The following is a 19596-nucleotide window of genomic DNA, read 5'->3' on the forward strand; positions in this document are numbered from 1 at the left end:
TTTTGTCACTCCTGTTCGTCAACCTTTTCCTTTGTCACCTTTCTGTTTCCAGCTTCAGGTGTCTTGATTAAAGTCCTCCCCCTCCAACCAGGACACAGTGAACCAAGTTCTCCTACTTTCTCTGTCCACATTGAGGTTTCCACCTGTCTTGCATGTAGAGTGTTTTCATCCCAGTGGTGAGCCACTGGGTCAACAGGGCTTATAAACAGCTTGACCTCAGACATGGGATCTGTCTTCTGTCCTACATGCGCACGCTGAGATCTATTTCTAGGCTGTCTGTTCTGTTCCAGGGTTGTCTGTCTATCACTGCATCAGAAGACAAGTACTGCTTTTAGAATCAGGGGAAAGTTATTCTTCCTTAAAAAGAGCAATCCCTTTGGATAGGGAAGGAGTAGAATAAGAAGGATGCAGGTGCTCATAAAATAAAGTCTTCCCTTTTATTTCAGATCAACCCATTCCCAAGTTAGTGTGGCAAGCTGAGATCAAGGCCCTAAGCCCACTGGGGCCCGGCAGGGGCCAGGCGCTCATGTCCCTTCAAGGATGGGTCTGGTGTCCAGGGTCGGAGGTATGGGGCTGGCTGGCTACCCCTTCCTGCCAGCCCCAGACCCTGGCCTGTCCCTTCCACTTGCTCCCAGGGGCAAGGGCACGCAGAGGCAGAGGAGCCCTGTCTGGTGTCCGTGGCCAGGGGTGGTGTTAGTGGTGAGAGCCCAGTCAGGCTGGGTTAGTGGGGTCTTCTCCGGCAGCCGGGGGGGGAACTGCAAGAGGCAGAGACGGCACCGATGACAGGCAGGAGGCCCGCACAGCACCCAGAGGGAAGGACAGGAGGGCAGAGGCCGGCTCCCGCAGCCGGGGGTCACTGGCAAGCTCACCAGAGAGGGGGGACAGACTCCAGTCTGGCATGGAGGAAGGGCTCAGATGGACGACTGCCACTGCACGAAGCGCTTGGACTCCTGCCAGGAGATTGGGGATGAGGGGACCTGGCTTCTGGTGTGGGCCCCAGCCGCTTCCCTCAGACCCAGATTCTAGACCTCCAGCCCCCTCCTCCCTCAGACCCCGGAGTCCAGGCCCCCAGCCCCCTCCCTCAGACCTGGGCCCCAGGTCCCCAGGCCCAGCAGTTCAGTACCTGAGGGTTGAAAGGGTCATCATCGTCCGTGTCATCATAGTCGTCACTGGGGTGCGATGGGGGGAGTGGTAGAGAAGCAGGCTGGGGGATCCATCAGGAGGATGCTCCCCCACAACAATGGCCCGAGGGGCCTTTCCCTCCCCACCCAGGACCGTGCCTCCCTCCCCTCCTGACCTGGGTGGGAAGAGGGCCCAGGCTCGGGGCAGGCTGCAGAGGGTGGTGGCCAGGGCCCCTGCAGACAAGAGGGAGAAGAGCAGCAGGAAAAGCAGGCCTTCCAGGGCGTCCTCGCACAGGCCCCGCAGGGCGGCGCCGTAGTCCTGCAGTGGGCGGGGGAGGGCATGAGAGGGCAGCGTGCAGGACCCAGACCGTCCGTCTGGCCGTGCAAGCCGGACCAGTCACTCAGCCTCTCTGCCTCCATGCCCTCCCCTGTTGTCTGTGCTTAGTAGGTGCTGTGTTCTCTATCACACCCCACAGGTAGGAACCTAAATCTCTCCTCTCCATCACTGAGACCCTCCTCCCCGCTGCAGCCTGTGCCCCCACGTAGGCTTGGTGCACAGTAGGGCTTCTCAACCTGGTGCTGCTGGCGTAGCCAGATCACTGTCCATGGTGGGGACCATGCTGTGCACCCGGGCTGTAGAACCCTGGGCTGTACCCACTGGATGCCAGAAACACTCCCACCCCAACTATGATGACCATGTATGTCTCCTCCTTGGCCAGATGTGCCAAGTGGCAAAATCGTGGGTTCAGAATAACACCCAGGACCTTTGGCTTAGAATTACACCTTGCATGTAATGCACTCAGAAATGCTGGTGGTGACTGCTGGCATCCCTGGAAATCGTCAGAACCACCATTTACTGAACGCTCAGCCACAATTCCCAGAGCCGAGAATGAACTGGCTGAAAGCCTGCTCTGCACCAGGGGTGCTCCAAGTTCCGGGTGCTTCAGGAGCCAGGCCCCAGAAGGTCATTTCAGACAACAAGGAGCTCAGAGCTGGGGGCCAGAGGGAGGCAGTGCAGGGCCCCCAGGAGGGACCACCCATGGGAGGCTCACAGCCATCTCCCGTGAGGATGGGGAGCAGAGGGCTGAGGCCAGGACCAGCCAGGAAAGCCACAGGTGAGGAGCCCCAGCTCTAATCCGCATGCAAGGGAGTCACTGGAGGGTTTTAAGCAGACGAAGAACTTGATCGGATCGTGTTTAAAAGGCTCACCCGCAGACGGCCACTGCAGGGAGGGCGGATGGGGCGGGCAGGCAGGGGGACCACGGAAAGGCCCCAGGGCCAGCCGGTGGGACGTGGGGAGGGTGACCAGGGTGGCAGTGGTGGTAAGAGCCATGCTCACAGTCCAGATACTTTCAGATGAAGGGCCAACAGAACTTGCCTGTGGAATGGTTGTGGGAGGTAAGGACAGAGAGCAAAGGGTATTACTCCTCGGGATGGAGGGGCTGCCAGGGCCACAGGGGCCTCCATTTTACTGTGTCTGGCACCTACGCACATCCTCTAATTCTCCCAATAGCCCTGCAAGGCAGAAATACACTCCCCCCTCTCTTCCAGAGCTGCCATTTATGGTGGTGAGAACTTAAAGCCCAGAGAGGTCAAGTCATTTGTCCAGAGTCACACAGCCCAGAAGGGGCAGAGCTGGGATTGAAGCCAGGTCTGTCAGGCTCCAGAACCCACCTTCCTGCCGCCTCATCCCTGAAGTCTCTCATCCTGATATTAGTACGTGGGGACCCTGAGGCCCAGACTAGGGAAACTGAGGCACAGGATCGCAAGGTTGCATCAGTGGTGGGTGGAGATGCTGACCCACCTCCGTCCCTCCTTACGTTCCCTCTGGAATAGACCTTGGGTCCACCTGGACCAGACAGAAGTTTGTGGGCCCTGGGCTCCCCTGGGAGAACCTCCAGGGTTAGCTCAGGTACTCAGCACGTCTGAGGATTGTTGAGTGCATTTTCAGAGGCTTTGGGGGAAACGGTAGCCATGGAAGGAACCTGGACACAGGAGCAGCCTGGATCCATGTTGTGTGATAGAGGGATCATCCGGGTAGGGTCTCCAATCAAACACAGGATGCCCAGTTAGATTTGAATTGAACATACCCAACAATGAAAAAAATTGTGTCCAAGTATCTCCCACATACGGCATGGGACATACTTATAGCAGAGAGATATTTGTCGTTGGCTGAATCTGTGAGCCCTACTGAGCCCATGGGGAGGACACACCAGAAGCCGAGGCACGTGGCCTCCCCTAGGGAGAAGACCAAGCCTGGGCTGCAGTGGGCCTTTGGGGGAGGGGGCATGCAGACATTCCAGAAGCAGGAGAGAGAGACCAGGCACTGCCTTGCTGCAGGGGTGTGGGGGGTCCCGGAGGGATAGGTGCAGGCCAGCCCTGCCACCTTGGGTGACCGACCCTCTCCACCTCATCTGCCAAGCCTCATGGGAACAGCTTCTTGACAGCATTACCCGTGAGGGCCCAGTGAGCTGCCACCTGTAGAATACCAGAGCTGGCCTAGTGAAGCCCCCACGCCCGTGGGGCATCATAGGGCAAGGCTGAGATAGAGGCCAAAGCAGGTGGGGAAAGACAGGGCTGGGACATTCACCTGCCGGTGGCCACACCGCCACGGCAGAGCCAGAACTGGGCTGGCTGTCTGCAGGACACGAGGCCCCCTTCCTCCAGGCCCCGCCCACCCCTGCCCAGGGGATGACGGCTCCGGGGAAATTTCCGGATTTATCCTTGTAATCCCGGTTTTATAAGTGAGGAGACTGAGGCCCCGAGAAGTCAGCGACTTGCTTAAATCATAGCCTCTAGGAGGGAGGGGGAGGGAACTAGAAGGAACGGAGGGGTCGGGGATGGCGGGGAGGATGCAGGGCGCGGAAGAGGAATACCGGCGGCGGACGGAGACACAGGTGACAGGAGAGAACAGGTTTGTGATGAGTGATGACAGGGTTGGGTTCTCAAGGGCAGTGGGAGAAAGACTGGACGTCGGGGGAGAGAAAGGTCCAGAGGCTCCCCTGGGAGAATTCTGGCAGGGGACCAGGATCACCTTGTGCAGTCCGCGACAGTTCAACAGCGCCACCAACTGATGGAAGTTTCCCTCTGTCACATTCAGCGTCTCCTCCAAGGACAGTAGAGGTTCCTTAAAGGCAAGTTGGGGAGGGTGGTTATCCCTCCAACTGCTCAGGCCCGGCCTTCCCCAAGGCCCCGCCCACAACCCGCGGGCCCCGCCCCTCCCTGCTGGCCCCGCCCTCCGCGCGGGCCCAGTCCACGCCTTCACTGCGGGGCGGCTCACCTGAGCCGAGGAGGACTGGACGCCAGCCTCGCGCTCCAGGCCCTGCAGCTGGGAGTGGATGTTAGCCAGGGCTCGCTGGGTCAGAGTCAGCCTCTGCGGAAGACGGGGTAGTCGGCGCTCCCTGCCCACCCGCCTCCCTCGGGACCAGAGCCGGGGCCCGTGGCACCTGCACCCTCTCCCAGACCCCGCAGTGCCGGCCGCAGCCCCGCCCTCGCCCACCGGTGGAGGAGGGACCTTGCCCGCAGCCCTAACCTGTTGGAAGGGGTTGGAGACCGCCTGGTTGCAGAGGAAATAATAGTTCAGGATGTCTGAAGCGGGAGGGGAGAGGGGGAGGCGTGAGCCTGGGCCCGGGGCCTCCCAGGGGGAAGGTGGGGGTGGGCGGGGACCACGGGTTCCTCCCCGGCTCAGGACCCTCCTGTGATCCCCATGGCGTTCAGGGATAGGCCACCTGCCCCCGACCCCATCTGTAATGCTCCAGCCACAGCCAAGGAACACAGTGGTCTCCACATGCCCGGGGAACTCCTATTTCTACGGCCTCCCCTTGACTGAATTAGGCTCCCCATTTTCTCCAATGGCCAAGTCCTCCCGTCCCTCGGGCCCAACCCCCTCTCCGGACCCCCATCCTCCCCCGGCTCCAGCATCTTCGTCCTTTCCTCTTCCAGCAGGAGAGGTGCTGACACTTCCAGGGTCAGGGCTGGACCTGCTGGACAGCTGGGCACCCCCATCCCCCCTCAGGAGGCGTGGGCACAGAGGCCATGGGGTCACCTGAGCTGAGCCCAGTCTTCTCCTGGGTCAGGTTCAGGAGGTAGGTGTCCGGACTGGAGCAGAAGTCACTGAGGCCCTGAGAGAAGTACCGGGGGCGGGGGAGGCAGTGTTCAGCCCAGAGCTGCCCCAATTCCATGATCCTACAGAACGAGTGCCCGGCATTCCCCCAGTCCCAGGGTCCAGGTCCTAGCCCCCCCTCCCTCCGACACGGAGTCCAGCCCCCAGCCCCTCCTCCCTCAGACCAGGAGCCCAGCCCCCCGCCCCTCCCCCCTCAGACCCGGGAGCCCAGGCCCCCGCCCCTCCTCCCTCAGACCCGGGAGCCCAGCCCCCAGCCCCTCCTTCCTCAGACCAGGAGTCCAGGCCCCAGCCCCTCCCTCGGACCCAGGAGCCCAGCCCCCAGCCCCCTCCCTCAGACCGGGACCCAGGCCCCCAGCCCTCCTCCCTCAGACCCGGGACCCAGGCCCCCAGCCCCTCCCTCGGACTCAAGGGTCTAGGTCCTAGACCCTCCTCCCTCAGACCGGAGCCCAGCCCCCCGCCCCTCCCCCCTCAGACCCGGGAGCCCAGCCCCCAGCCTCCTCCCTTACAAACCAAGTGTCCAGGACTTCAGCTTCCAGGCCTTCACATCTAGTAAGCCGGCCCCAACCTCAGAACCTGTGACCCAGGTCCTTCCTCTTAGGGCCCCACCCAGCCCCAGGATCCTGGAGTTGGGACCCCCAGCCCTCTGAGTCCCAGAGCCGCAGGGCCTGGCCCCAGCACTCACCACAGCTGCAGCTGCCTCCAGGCCCAGGGAGGCCCAGCTCAGGATGAGAACCAGGAGGCTCATGACCATCATCCTGCAGTGGAGAACGGACCTGGACCCGGGGATCTGTCTGGGGCTCCTAATCTTCCTGCCTCACCCCTCCCCTCCCTCCACCCCAAATCCCATCACCACCCACGCCCACTCCCTGTCAACCTCGGAAGCCTGGAGGATCAGGAGAGGGGCAGGGAAATTGGCAGGGGGCTGCAGCTGCAGACCTGTGGTTGCTGATGTCAGCCTGGACATCTGGCTTCTGCTCCCGCCAGGGGAGGAGCAGTAGGGGCCCTGGGCAGGAGGCCAGCAGCCCAGATCCCAGCCCAGGGCTGCCCTGCCTTGCTCTGGGGCACTGGGAGGGCTCCCCTCACCTCTGGGCTCCATTTCCTGGCCTTGATTTCCACTGGAGCCCAGGAAGTCCCAAGCTCACTCCCAGGTCCGGCCTCCTGCCCTGCCCAGGCCTGCTCCCAAGAGTGGAGACAGCTCTAGGGCTGAAATTATCCCCTGTCCCGTGGAGGGTGGTCAGCAAGCAGGAAGGGCAGCCAGGCAGCCCATATTGAAGGCCTGGCCTCAAGTCCCAGACCCAACTGGCCAGGCCATGTTTCACTATCTCCAAGCCTGGGGCAGAGTGGGTTGGCTGGCCCTTTCACCCCAGGGAAATGGGGGATAGTGTGGGCACTGGCACAGCTTCCAGGGGCAGTGAGGGTACTGGGTCTCCTCCAGATGGGACAGATTGGCCCCGTGGAATCCCAGCTCCAGCAATGCCTGGCTATGCAGCCTTGCACAAGTGGCCCAACCCCTCTTATCCCCAGCACCTCCTAGGGTGAGCAGGAGGGTTCCAGAAGAGGGCCTGGTACAGAGCTGGCAGTTGCTAAGAGTGTGGTCCTGCCACTCCAGAAATGCCCTCTCATCTGCAGGTGGATGCCTTAAGGGTACCTGTTTCTCAGGGCTATTGTGGAAATTGAAGGGGTCGGTGTGCAGCCCTCAATAGAAGCCTGTGGTTGCCCCCATCCACAGTATCACTATGATTGCTTGTCTAGGATTTCGGTGCACTTTCCGCTGCAAGCATGCCTGTTCCCAGGTCCACCCCTGACCTGCCTGGGCTGCTCCCTGGTCAGTGCGGGCCCAGCCCTGAACTCCATGGACATTAATGGGACAAGGGAATGAAACCAACGTGAGCCTGGGAAGGACAGCAGTCCCCCTCCCAAGGACGCTGTGGGTCGGAGAGAGGACCCTCTGTGCCGTGAGATGGGCCGCCTGAGGGTGCCCAGACTTACACAATCACCAGCCACTTGCTCTGCTTCGCCAAGCCCAGGAGGGTGAAGAGACACCCCAGGAGCTCCAGGAGCAGCAGGAGGACACAGGCCAGCCACCTGGGGAAACGGGCATGAGGCTGAAGCCGCAAATCCAGCCTCCGGGCCCCCAGGTCCCCAGAGCAGGACTCGGAGGAGGGCGGCCGCACACTGGGGTTCCTGCAGGTGTGACCTCCCAGGTGCCACAGCCCAGCTCCCTGTGAAACAACCCAGCCTCCACCCCACCGTACAGAGCAGAGCCTGATGGTCCCAGGCGTGCACAGCCCGGGTCCCATGCCAGCCCCTCCCCTTCCTGGCCGCACTGACGGTCCCAGGGACCTCGCCTCCTGGGACCCGTCTTCCTTGCCGGTGACCCAGGAGAACGGTGGCATTTATTTCAAAGGCCACAGGGAGGCTCCCGAGTGGGATAAAGCACTTAGAGCCCAGCATGTGGGTGCACTTGAATAGTAGCCTGAGTGTTAATCAGGGAAGTGTGAATGTTAGAATAATTATTAATGATTAATTCGCTGATTGGAGAGGAGGTCCATGTGAGGCCAGGCACAGGGGCTGGCGTGTAGCAAATGCTCATTAAATGCCACTGTTCTCAGTGGTCCCCACGTAGCTGTGCAGAGGCTCGGGGCCCAGAGTGGCTAGGGCACCTCCTTCCCCAGGGAGGAGGAGCTGGCTCTAGGCCTTTGCTCCCTCCCACTGCTAGCTGGTGCATGCTGACCCCCAAGGGCGAGGCACTCTCCTTTAGGTGCCTCTAGGAGACATTTCCTGGTGATGGTGGGTCTGCCTCACCCTAGTGTGGTACGCACAGCTACCCCCAGCCACCCCAGAAGGGGGCTACGGCCCAGTGCAATGCGGGGGGCACCTGAGCTTGGCTAGGGCTCAGAACCAGGATTCACTGGGACCCAGGCCTGGTGTCTCACGGGGAAGGGGTCTTCCTAGCAGACTGCTGCAGCTCTGCGTACCCCTCCCTGGAGCGCAGGATCCAGGACACAGCCTTCCCATCAACGCCCCCAGCCTGGGGTGGGGCCCTCAGAGGGTGTCTGATGAATGAGCAATGATTCCCAGGGGCAGAGTGGTGAGGACTGGTCACATCGGCTGCTGGGAAGGGCTGCTGCCCCAGACGACTGCGTGATTTGTTCCCTCCCCTCCTTCAAATGTCACCTGCTCAGAGTGGCCTTCCCGGACCCCCCACCCCCAGCTTCAAGCTGTCAGCTGCTCAGTCCCCAGCCCTTCCCCTTCTGCTTACTTTCCTGTGAGCTCTTATCCCCCACCCCTTTCAGAGCAATGTGTCACTCCTGCGTTGGTTTCTCACTGGGCCCCCTGCCCCCCACCCGCAGGAAGACATGCAGGCACCTCTGAGTTTTGTTCATGGCTCTGTCTCAGGTGCACCTACTTTTATAGACACCTGTATACTGTGTGCTAGTCATGCTGTAGGCACCAGACAGATGCACCGCCGGACTGACCCTCACGATCCAACGAGGGGAAGGCTACCCATTACCCCTGTTTTACAGGAGGCCACACTGAGGCTCAGAGCTGGCCAGTACCTTGTTTAAGGTCACAGGTTAGGGAGCAGCTGTCTGGTTTTAGAGCCCACTGAATGCCAGCTGCACCCTACCCACTGTGACAGCCAAGCCTGTCTCCAGACACTGCCCGATGGGTCTAGGACGCACACTCACCAGGGTGAGAACCCCTGCCACAGGGCACGAAGCACAGTCACTCACCTGTACTCCTCCACAAAGGACACATCTTCGGCAACCTGCAGGGGACTCAGGGGCACTCCCCGCCAGAAGGCCAGCCCCTGTAGCTGCTGGGCCACGGCCTCCGCCTGCCGCCGAGCCCCCCGGGTGGCAGCCACCAGCTCTGTGCGCTGCGTGAACACTTCCTCCAGAGTGGTCAGCTCTGTCCTCACGGCCCCGCCCAGCCTCTCCACCATCTCCAAGACCTGGGCACGGCGGGGGGGGTCCGGGTCAGGAGGGGCATCCTGGGGGTGGGGGCAGCAGGGCCTCTGAGGGTTCAGGAAGGGCAGGGGGGTGGGGCTTGTGGGTGGTCAGTGCCTGGGCCCCCGAGGGGACAGTCAGGCCCCACAGGTGGGGTTACGTCTGGGGTACTAGATCTGGAGCTGGCATCCGCCCTCCCGGGTCTGGGGTCTCAGGTCTGGGTTCCACCGTCCAGGTCTGCACTGGACCTGTAGTCTGAGGTCTGAGGTCAGGCTGGGTCTCAGCCCGGCATCTGGGATCCTGGGACAGTGGATAGAGTGAGGCCTCTTGTCTGCGTCCTGGGTGTCAGCACTGAGGTCCCTGAGCTTGTGTTTGGGCGCAGAATAGGGTACTTGCCTGAATCTGCCCTGGGGGCAGGGGCAAGGGTTTCCCGAGTTGAGTCTGCTTTGGGCTAGAGTCGAAGCCCAGGGCTGGGACTGGGTGTGACGACTGTGGGGTCTGGGTTTGGCCCCAGGGTTCCAGGTCTGGGTTAAGGTTCTGAGGTGCCACGTGTGAGGTCCTGACCAGCCAGGTCTGAGGCTTGGGGCACTGCACGATGTCTGCAGGTCTGAGCCTGAAATTCTGAGTCTGGGGTCCTAAGTTTCAGGTGCAGGGCCTTGGCTCTGGGTTTGGACCCCGTTTCCCTGGGAGAGGGCCCTCTGTCCCCATGTGGGGAGCCAGTCTGGGCTCAGGTCTGGGGTCGGGCGGGTGCCTGGCCCCTCACCAGGTGGTCTATGGCGCTCAGTGTGTGGTTGGCGTGCAGCAAGGCAGAGCTCAGCTGGGACACCCCGTCACTAGTCTCGCTGTTGCCATAGAAACCGATGCCGATGCCGGCGCTGGGATGAGGAGGGACCGGAAATCACAACCGGTCCGGGACCCTGGGGGCGCCGAACCCCACCTCCTTGCTCGCCCAATCCCAGCCCGCACCCCACCCCAGTGGTCCAGCCCACCGTGGGAAAGGAACGTCTCCGGCGGTCCCCACCGGTTGCCAAGGTAATGGGAAGGCCCTCCGACTCCCCCGCCCAGGGCCGTCATTGTGATGCTAATGTGGTGGCTCGGGCGGAGGGGAAGGGGGCCCAGATTTAACTTGCCCCTCACCGGAGCGGAATGGTGGCGTCCAGCTCCAGGACGCGAAGACCACCCCATCCAACCTCCCCCAAGCATCCAGCCCTCTGCAACTGTCCCTTCGGGGTCCCGCCATCCCCTCCCCCGCCTCCTAGGAGCCCAGACCCCCAGCCACCATCCCCTGGGGGTCCCCAGCCTGGAGCGCTCAGCCTCGCCCCACGCCCGGGACCCAAGCATCTGGCCAGCTGGGAGAAAAGCAAGGGAATGTGGGCCGATGGTCCAGAAACGGGGCCCCCACCTCTCCCCCGCCAACACACAGAGCCCCATTGTGTGCCCCCATCCCGCCCTCCGTGTCCCTCCGCGGAGGGGCCTGGACTGGGGCGGAGGGAGCCAGACGCCCTCGCGGTTCCCAGCCCTGGGATCCCACACCCATTGTTTGCCTCCCACAAAGCTGCTCTTGTTCCCAGGCCGCGGGGGCCGCCGTGTCTCTCCCCCGCGGGGCCTTTGTCCACCTCCCCCGTCCGCCCCACTCAGGAGAGCCTGAAGAGGAAACATCTTGGGCACAGGAAGCGCAGCCCCTGCCCCCATACACACCCCCAAACACACCTGCTGCTCTCTCAGGGAAGGAGAGGGGCAGAGCCCAGCCTGCAGGAGGCCCACCTCGGTGCCCTGCCCCAGGGGGCAGGTCTCTGGCCCTGTCTGTGCTCTAGGATAGCTCTTCTGCCCCAGTGGGACGACCCTGGCTCAAGGCGGCTCTTCCTAAACGCTCTGTCTCCAAATACCCTTGCCCTTAACCCTGGGGGCATTGCAGGAGGCCCTGGGCTCCGAGGGGCTGGCGGGTCTGAGTCTCCCCTGGGCCACTTGGCAGACCTGGCCTTGAAAAGTTGCCTCCTCCCTCTCCCCAGCCTTCCTTTTTCAAACGGGGCACACCAAGCCCAATCCAGGGGGGGAGCTGAGGGCAGGAGTTCCCGTGGGGGTCTGGGCTCAGAGGAGGCTGGCCAGTCTGTAAATACCCCTTTGCCGTCTGTCTCCCTGACCAGAACATCAGCTCCCTGAGGGCAGGGACCTTGTCTGGCCCATTTGGTATCTCCTAGCACATAGTAGGTACTCAAGAAATGTTTGTTGAATGACTGAATGAATGACATCAACCCATTAGATTTTGCCGCGTCCGGCAGTAACCAGGCTCCGTTTGAGCTCTCGTCTAATCTGGCCATAAGTGATAGTGGGTGTTACTGTAGCATCATTTTAGCGATGTGGAAACTGAGGCCCAGAGAGGTGAGGTCCCTCCCTACTTGCACAGCCTTTCGATGGCAGGGCCACCACACCCAGTCTGGCGCCTGGCTCTTCACCCCACCCACCCCCCTGCCAGGCTGGCTGCCCCTGGGAAGTCACTTCTGGACCTCAGTTCCTCCACCCGTCAAAGGGCAGCAGGCCTTCCTGCTGCAAGGCTAGAGTTCCAGGACCCGCGGGGGGCTGACGGAGCACGGAAGCCCTGTCCCTGCGCCCACCCACCCCGGGGCCCCATTACCAGCTGACGAGAAGGGCAGCAATGCAGCTCCAGGTGACGCAGCCTCCCCCGGGGGTGGCGCTCTTGGCCCCGGGGGGCTCGGGGGGCCGGCAGCAGAAGCGGATGAGGTAGATAGCAATGAAAATGAGGCTCAGGCCCAAGCCCAGGCCTGCCAGGGCAGCCACCAGCAACAGGGCCTGGGAAGGGGTGACACTGGCTCAGGGGGGCTCCATGCTCACCCCTGCCTGACTGTGGTTCTGGATCTGGGGTCTCAGGGGAGGTAGAAGGCACCCCTGGCCAGACTGGGGTGTTCAGGCTTGTGGAGGAAGCTGGCATCCCCAGTCCCCCCAGGCTGGCAGCTGGGGCTTGCGGATTGGGGGCCAGGCAGCAAGAGGCAGGCCCCAACTGGGGGGTGGGGGGCGGCCCAGGCCTTGGGTTCTAGGTCCACTCTGTCCTCCAACAGCTGTGCAGCCTCCGGCAGGGGCCTCCCCCTCTCTGGGCCTCAGTGTCCCCCTCTCCACACCCAGGCAGCTGGGATGGACCTGCAGGGTGCAGGATTGGGGCAGGCTGGGGGCCTGTTCCTGGCAACGTGTGCAAACCTGGGGGCAGCAGGCCCCCTCCTCCCTCCTCCCTGCTGGTTCTCCCCATTCTCTGCTGCTCTCTCCCCTCTTCTGAGCTCTGCACCCCCACCCACCACCGTGTGAGTCTGTCACCCAGGACTCATGGGGAGGGGGCGTGACAGTGTGTGTGCGCAAGACTCCGAGATGGAGACTGGGAGAGTGAAGACAGGACAGGTGGGGGAGAGGGAGCGAGAGAAGACTGAGGGGAGGGGAAAGAGGGGGAGAGGGGGAAGTGGAGATGCAGGAAGGGAGACGCAGCAGCAGGCGGAGATGGAGTGCACCCGAAGGCTGGGGCAACAGGCAGGGAGAGGGAAGGTCTCGGTAGAAGGAAAAGCCTTGCAGAATAACGGGCCTTCACAGATGCCCAGAGTGGGGTTGGGGTTTACCTGGAGCCACACAGCATAGCTGGGACATCATTGGGAACAGAATCAGACCTAAACCATGGTGTCTCTGCCTTTGCGCAGTGGGATGTGTGTGTGTTTTCAGCTGTGAAACTGGATGTTTTATCTTTGACTGAGTTTGTCTGCCATGAGATGACGCACCTGTGTGTGTGGGGGGGTGTCCTCTGTGAGAGCAACTATGTCTGCAGGTGTGAGAGAGTAGCCTGTGTGCACCTGTGTATTTCTGGGCACCATTCCTTGAGTCCATGAGTGGTCCCTTGGGGTGTATGTGTGTGTGAGAAAGTGTGTATGTGTGTGTGTCAGTATGAGCATATAGATGTGTGGATGCTCTGCATGAATTTGTGTGTGCATTGTCTAAGTGCAAAAGTGTGTGTGTGTCGTGCATATGAAAACCTGTACGTGTGTGAGTGTATGGGTACATATCTGTGAGTGTGCACAGCTGTGTGTAGGTTGTGTGTTAGTGTTTGCATAGGTGTGTGTGTTTGAGTGTGTGTAGTGTGTGTGGGTATGTATATGCCTGTATGACTTGGTGTGTATGTGTGTCCCCTTGGCTCAGGGTGGCCAGTCCCTCACTATTTTTCCAGCTGTGCCCTTGTAGTGACCCCTGGGGGGCAGTGTCCTTCCTGGACGCGTGGCTCTGAGCCCAGTGCCAAGGCCGCCACCCTCCCGGAGTGCCTCTGGTGGCAGCCGGGGCCAGGCACCCCGCCTGTGGCTGTGTGGACATCGTGGGGAACGGGTAGGGCGGAGAGCAAGCGGTGACCCGCATTGGGGGCTGCGGTCGGTAACCCTGAGGTTGGGGAGAGGGACTCCGCGCCGTGGGAGGGGGCAGCCAGCGCAGGCGGGGAGGAGCCACGCAGGGCTGCCCGGCCCTGACCCAAATAGCTCAGCGCTGGCACACATCCCCCTCTCGCTTTTCTGCAGACACCCCTCTGTCTAAGCTCTCCAGTGCCAGCGCCCAGCCCCAGGAGATCCCAGCACATCCAAGGGGCCCCGACCCTACAGGCAGAGCCCAGGACCCACCCTGGGGCTTCCCTAGGACTCCCCGTCCCCCATTCCACCCCGTCCCCCATTCCACCACCGGGTCCCCCGCTCAGCCAGCCTTGCTCCTCATTAATCTCAAAGTCAAGGGCTTGAATTAAACTGGGTCAGGGGACAGTTCTTCTGCCCCTCTTAGAACTGACCCAGGCTGAGCTCCCTTCCCCAGGGACCCGGTTTCTGTAAGATTCCCACCTGGGCCCCACCCTCCAGCCCCATTTCTGTGCCCTGGCGCCCAAGCAGAACCTCATCTCCACCCACCCCCCACTGCCCCCCACCCCCAGCGTCCTGGCTGCCCGTTCCTTCCTCGGACAGGCTGCAAGCTCCCTCTTCCAACTCCCCCACCCCATTTTCCCAGCCCGGCCCTTAGCCCCCGCAGCCTCCTCCCCACCTCAGGTCTGAGTCCCGTCCCAGAACCGCGGAACCCCCAGCCTTTTCCCCTCCACCCTCACCAGCTCATCTCTCTCCGGGGTCCCGCCTTAACTGGGACGTATTTAACTGGCCTGCCCCGATCCGATGGGGGAGGGCTCGTCTTTAGGGCACGGAGGGGGGCCCTGTCCCCGGGTGACCCTAGAGGCTGGCTCCCCAGGCAGCTCAGGGACCCGGGAGCCCAAGAGGCCCTGCCCTCCCTCCTCTAGCACTCGGCAGTCCGGCCCCTCGCCCTCCCTTATTTAAGGAGCCAGGGGTCTTACCGCACGCCGGTCCCCGGGGAGCCTGCGGGTATGGGAGCCCCACGCTCCTCCCTTAGACACCCTAAGTCCGCGCCAGACCCCCACCCCCGGAGAACACAGGGATCGGCCACCAGCCTCCTTCTCCCTCGGGACCCAGAAGCTCTGGCCTCCCGCCCCGGCCCCAGGACACCCTTGCCTGCGCCCACCTGCTGGTATTCCTGCTCTTGGGGCGCGAAACCGCTGGGCACCGGGCGGAGCTGGAAGTCGGCGCGGGGCAGCTGGTGCAGCAGATGCACCCAAGCCGAGGGTCGGTAGCCCGGGGGCGCCCCCATGGCCCCCGGGGAGGGTTCAGCGGGGCCGACTCCGGGCCTGCGGGCGCCTGGGCAGCGGGCGCCTGGGCAGCGGAGCGGGGCGCGGGTGGAGCGGGGTCTGGCGGGGCTCAGGGGAGCTGAGCTGGGGGAGGGAGGAGGTGGGGGGCGGAGATTGGGGGGAGGGGGAGGTGCGGGCAGCGCGGACGGTGCTGCCCCTGGCGGCTGCGCGGAGGACTGCGGCGCGGGGAGCCCGCTTGCGCCCCGCCCCGCGGCGGCTCGCACCTGTGACAGCGCAGGTACCGCCCGTTCGGTCCTCGGGGGAGCTCCTTTTGAGCCAGGGGCGCCAGAATTTTCACAGCGTTGTGCAAATAACATTCAGCTGCAGCAATAAACAGCCCTCGCTTGTAAAGGACGCCTCCGTTTGGGTAATAGCCCCCCCACTTTAAATCTGTATAAGGACGCAGCTTCCACACACAGCCTTCCTGTGTGTATGGGCCACTCCGCTGTGTACCCCAGCACCGTGTCAGGACCCCTTCCATTTGCATGAGGCCCTGCCCTCCGGAAGAAGAGCCCGGCTGGGCTCTCCAGGGACCCCTCCCGTCCTGATAAGGATGCCTGCCGTGTATTGGAGAGCCTCTGCACACTGATCAAGGACTACTTCAGAGCGCATAAGGATGCCCTGCCCCTTGCCATTCACTTTAATTCACCAGGTATTTTCCGTTACCTATGTTGAGCGTCACAGGAGCCCACAGATGCCACACCGATACATGGGGACCAAGAGACCCTTGGAGGGGACCTGGGCACGTTGACGTCACCACCCAGGCAGTCCCTGTCGGAGCTACAACCAAGGTTCCCAGGAATCTACTCCAGGGGTGACCCCCAAACCCTTGTGGAGCTAGACTTCGCCACCTGGAGACCCCACACCTGGCCTCACCAGGCGGGAATGAGATGGGCAGGAGGGGGGAGGAGAGGCTCACACCGCACCTGTCTCATCCCAATGGTGCCTCTGATTGGCGAGAAAGGGCTGGGTGGGGAGTTGCCACATTACTAGGGGGAAAAATAACGGCGGTGGTGGAGATGGTGGTGATGGTGATGAGAGTGGATGGTGATACTGGTAGAGACGGGAGAGTGAGGATAGCTGCCCCCGCAGCACACGTGCACGCACGCGCACACACACGCACACACTCATTCACCGTTACTCCCGTGGGTCTTCTCCAGCCTGCTTCCAGTTCTGGCTGAAAGCACGTCCTCCACCACCCTCAACCGCATGGGCTGCACGGGTCCGGAGAGGAGCAAGATCCTGAGATGAGCAGCTGTGAGTCATACTAAGTGACCCCAGGCAAGTGAGTCCCCATTTTGGAGTGTCTGCTTTTCTGTCTGCAAAGTGAGGGGGAAAGAGTTGAGATTCGCCTGTCCTAAAAGCCCACAGCCAATGTTTGTGGAACCAGCAGGACTTGCTGATGGGGGAACTGCAAATGCAACGATGTGTGTAGTTGCGCACATGTGTACGTGGGTGGGACTTGGTGTTCACTGTAACGCTGGGTCTCTAGAACACTCAGTGACTCCCTGTTGCCTGTGGGACCAAGTGAAATGTTCTCAGTTCACTTTTATCTCTCCCGTCATCTGGTCCTCGGCCAGCCCTCCCCGTATAGATAACATTTGAGGGCGGTGGATTTCCAGCTTGCGGGACTCACGGTGAGAAATACATTGTATATCGTCATCGGGCACACGCACGAAGCAGAACTGACCTGCACGGTGTGCGGTGCTCGCAGATGTGTTCTCTTCTATGCTTACTCTATTTTGTAAATAAAAATCTGGTCACAACCTCCTAAATCTTTCACTGCCGGCTAATGGGTCTTCACCTGCAACCTGAAAAACCCGAATCTCGAATCCCAGGGAACAGCGTGGGCTGGTGTTGGAAGAGGAGTAACTACTACTAAGCAGCAGTAGATTTTATTGGCTTCCAGGGGGAGCTCAGTGCACCACCATGCAACACACGTGTGTGCAAACACACTTGTGCACATACACACAACATGCCCTTTCACTCTCCTCAGGAAAATTGGTTGGCTGAATCTCCCGGCTTTCTGTTGTGCCATCTCTCTGTCTCTCTCGCATATGGTTTGGGTCCCAGAAGGGCCGCTTCCAGGGTCTTTAGAGGGTCGCATTAGCCTGTGCTGACTGTACTGTCGTGAAGGGAAGCCTGAGTCGCTGTCTGATAGGAGTTAGTTCTCCTTGGCCGTCTCTGGCCCTTGTCCCCTCGGTCTGTTCCTCCTGGGAAAGACAAATGGTCATTCCAGGGCAGTCCCGGATAATTTCCAGGGCTTTTGGCTGATTACCCTTCCAGTGCCATCTCAAACCCTACAGGTGTGAATTCAGGGCCTGGGTGCACGAGAACCCCCCAGTGGAGGAGTGCTGGGAGCACATGGTTGTTGCTATTCCGTTCCAGGCAATGCTTGCCGTGTGGGAAGAGGGACGCAGCATCACCAGAGGTTCCAAATTTCCAAAAGAAGACAGAAATCTGGGTATTTTTAAAAGCAAAATCCCTCAGCTTTTAAATGTCAAAATGAAGTCAAATACAACAGCAACAAAAAAAGTACTGTGTGGGCCAATTAAAACCTGTCTGTGGGTTGGAACTGGCTGGATTGTAAACTCTAGTCTAGCCAGATGCTGAGCGGCACCAGCATGGAAGGGGCAACGGAGGAAGAGGAGCCTGCAGAGAGGCTGAGAAAGAACAGCCCAGGCAGATGGGAAGGAAGCCAGAAGGGAGGCGGCAATGCCACCACCTCCAGGAAGGCCTCCCGAGCAGCCCTCCTGATGGAAGGCCAGGGCAGATCCTGGCTGAGGGCTCAGCAAGGGCTTCCTGAGACTTAAACTCCCCAAGACCCACCAATTTAACAAGGTGGTGTGAGTACATACTGTGTAAGTCCGTTTAGATGGTGTTCTAGAACATTCAAAACTCATCTATGGTGGTAACAGAAGTGATATCATGGCTGCCTCGGGGAGCGTGGGGACTGGGCCGACAGAGAAGGGCTGAGGGAACAATCTGGGGAGATAGCATTGTTCTGTATGCCATCAGGGTTTGGGTCGTACAGGGGTCTGCATTTGCGGCCTACTTGTGATTTTTCCATTTCACTGCAAATTTTATCTCAAAAGAAAAATAGGAACTCTAGTCAGGGGTATGCATACTTAAGTTCTGGGGAGTGTGGTGTGTCTGCAATTTCCTTTGAGGTGGATCAAAAAGAAAATAAGATGGATCAACAAAGACGGAGAGAGGTAATAAAGCAAAGCATTAGTGGTTGAATCTAGGTGGTGGGTATCCAGATGTTCATTATAATATTGTTTATTTTTGTCCTGCTTTATTAAGATATGACTGACATGCAACACTGTAAGTTTAAGGTATACACTCTAATGATTTGATTTATGTACATATTGCAATATGATGAGCACAATAAGGTCAGTGAACATGTCCATCACCTTGCACAATTACATTTTGTGTGTGTGCGTGTGTGTGTGTGTGTACCACAACTTTCTTCATCATCCATGGATAGACACTTCAGTTGTTTTCTTATCTTGGCAATTGTATACAATGCTGCAATGAACATGGGCATGCAGATATCTTTTCAAGTTAGTGATTTCATTTCCTTTGGATAAATACCCAGAAGTGGAATTGCTGGATCAGATGGTAGTTCTATTTTTAATTTCTAGAGGAATCCTCCATACTGTTTTTTATAGTGGCTGCACCAATTTACATTCCCATCCATAATGCACAGGGGTTCCCCTTTCTCCACATCCTCGTCAACACTTGTTATCGTCTTTTTGACTGTGGATGTTCTAACAGGTGTGAGGTGATGTCTCACTGTGGTTTTGATCTGCATTTCCCTGACAATTAGCGATGTGGAGCACCTTTTCATGTACCTGTTTGCCATACGAATATCTTCTTCGAAAAATGTCTATTCGGGTCCTTTGCCCATCTTATAATTGAACCCCCCCCACACACACTGAAATATTCCTTCACCTTTCTTTTGTTTGAAAATTTTCCTAATAAGATGTTGAGAAGGAAAGTGCAGAGCTACAATTGGAGCAACAAAAGAAATAAAGTTGTACTGGATTATAACCCAGGCATGAAACAAATATGCACGAGTTCAAAATGATAGAAATAAACGATTGACTTAAAGTAATAAATGGAACAAATGGGAGAGAAGAGACAAATCTCCTAGGCAGAGGAAGTCCAAATAACTCATGTAGATCCTCTCCTCACAAGGAGGCGGATTGTAACTCCTTATGACTTAAGGTTGGACTGAGCACAATGACTTCCACTAAAGGGAACAGCATGAAAATGGGGGAAAAGAGTGCTTTTGCAGTTGAGAAACCTGACAGCCGCGGCCTCAGCCAGGGGACCCTGGCTCCAGCAGTGAATATGCACGGTAACTTTGTGTAGCCTTGATACCCTGTGTGGAAATGGCCCTTACCTCTGTGATTTTCTCCCCCAGACCCATGACCCTGGTCTAATCAGAAGAAAAACATCTGCCTTAGCCCAGACCCCAGTCTCTCGCACATTCTACAAGGTGCCTGGTCCAAGCCGAATGTGGCCCTTGGGAGTGCGGGGTCAGTAGCTGTGCCTGTGTCCCCGCGGGACTGCAGGAGGCTAGCAGCCCAGAAGCCAGGCGAAGCCTGTAGAGGAACACTCTGTACTCTGCTTGTGACTTTTCTGTGCATTTCAAGTTATTCTAAAATAAAAGTTTTACTTAAA

General features: G+C 59.6%; 1 protein-coding gene and 1 long non-coding RNA gene across 12 annotated transcripts; one reads left to right on the forward strand and one right to left on the reverse strand.

Moving 5' to 3' along the window:
- Positions 1-423: 423 nt before the first annotated feature.
- On the reverse strand, positions 424-14997 carry TTYH1 (tweety family member 1). Of its 9 annotated transcripts, XM_017645023.3 has the most exons (15): positions 14742-14996; positions 11830-12005; positions 9961-10072; positions 8982-9202; positions 7234-7329; positions 5927-5999; positions 5167-5242; positions 4654-4709; positions 4402-4494; positions 4156-4248; positions 2331-2499; positions 1298-1355; positions 1124-1169; positions 870-950; positions 585-755 (listed from the first exon to the last, which is right to left on the reverse strand). In XM_017645023.3, exons 1-14 carry the CDS (start codon positions 14865-14867, stop codon positions 912-914), a joined length of 1434 nt encoding a protein of 477 aa, XP_017500512.1. In that variant the 5' UTR covers positions 14868-14996; the 3' UTR covers positions 585-755; positions 870-911. The 9 variants fall into 9 exon arrangements, with proteins under 9 accessions (XP_017500510.1, XP_017500517.3, XP_017500518.3 ...); XM_017645021.3 differs by lacking the exon at positions 1124-1169 and having other exon boundaries at positions 424-755; positions 14742-14997; XM_017645028.3 differs by lacking the exon at positions 2331-2499 and having other exon boundaries at positions 424-755; positions 14742-14995.
- On the forward strand, positions 14317-19596 carry LOC118973809 (uncharacterized). 3 transcript variants are annotated; one of them, XR_012127023.1, is made up of 3 exons: positions 14317-14747; positions 15557-16185; positions 19337-19596. It is a non-coding gene; the product is annotated as an uncharacterized lncRNA (long non-coding RNA). The 3 variants fall into 3 exon arrangements; XR_005063320.2 differs by having other exon boundaries at positions 15589-16189; XR_012127022.1 differs by having other exon boundaries at positions 15589-16185.

Source organism: Manis javanica, chromosome 17 (genome assembly GCF_040802235.1).
Source record: "Manis javanica isolate MJ-LG chromosome 17, MJ_LKY, whole genome shotgun sequence".
Classification (NCBI taxonomy): domain Eukaryota; kingdom Metazoa; phylum Chordata; class Mammalia; order Pholidota; family Manidae; genus Manis; species Manis javanica.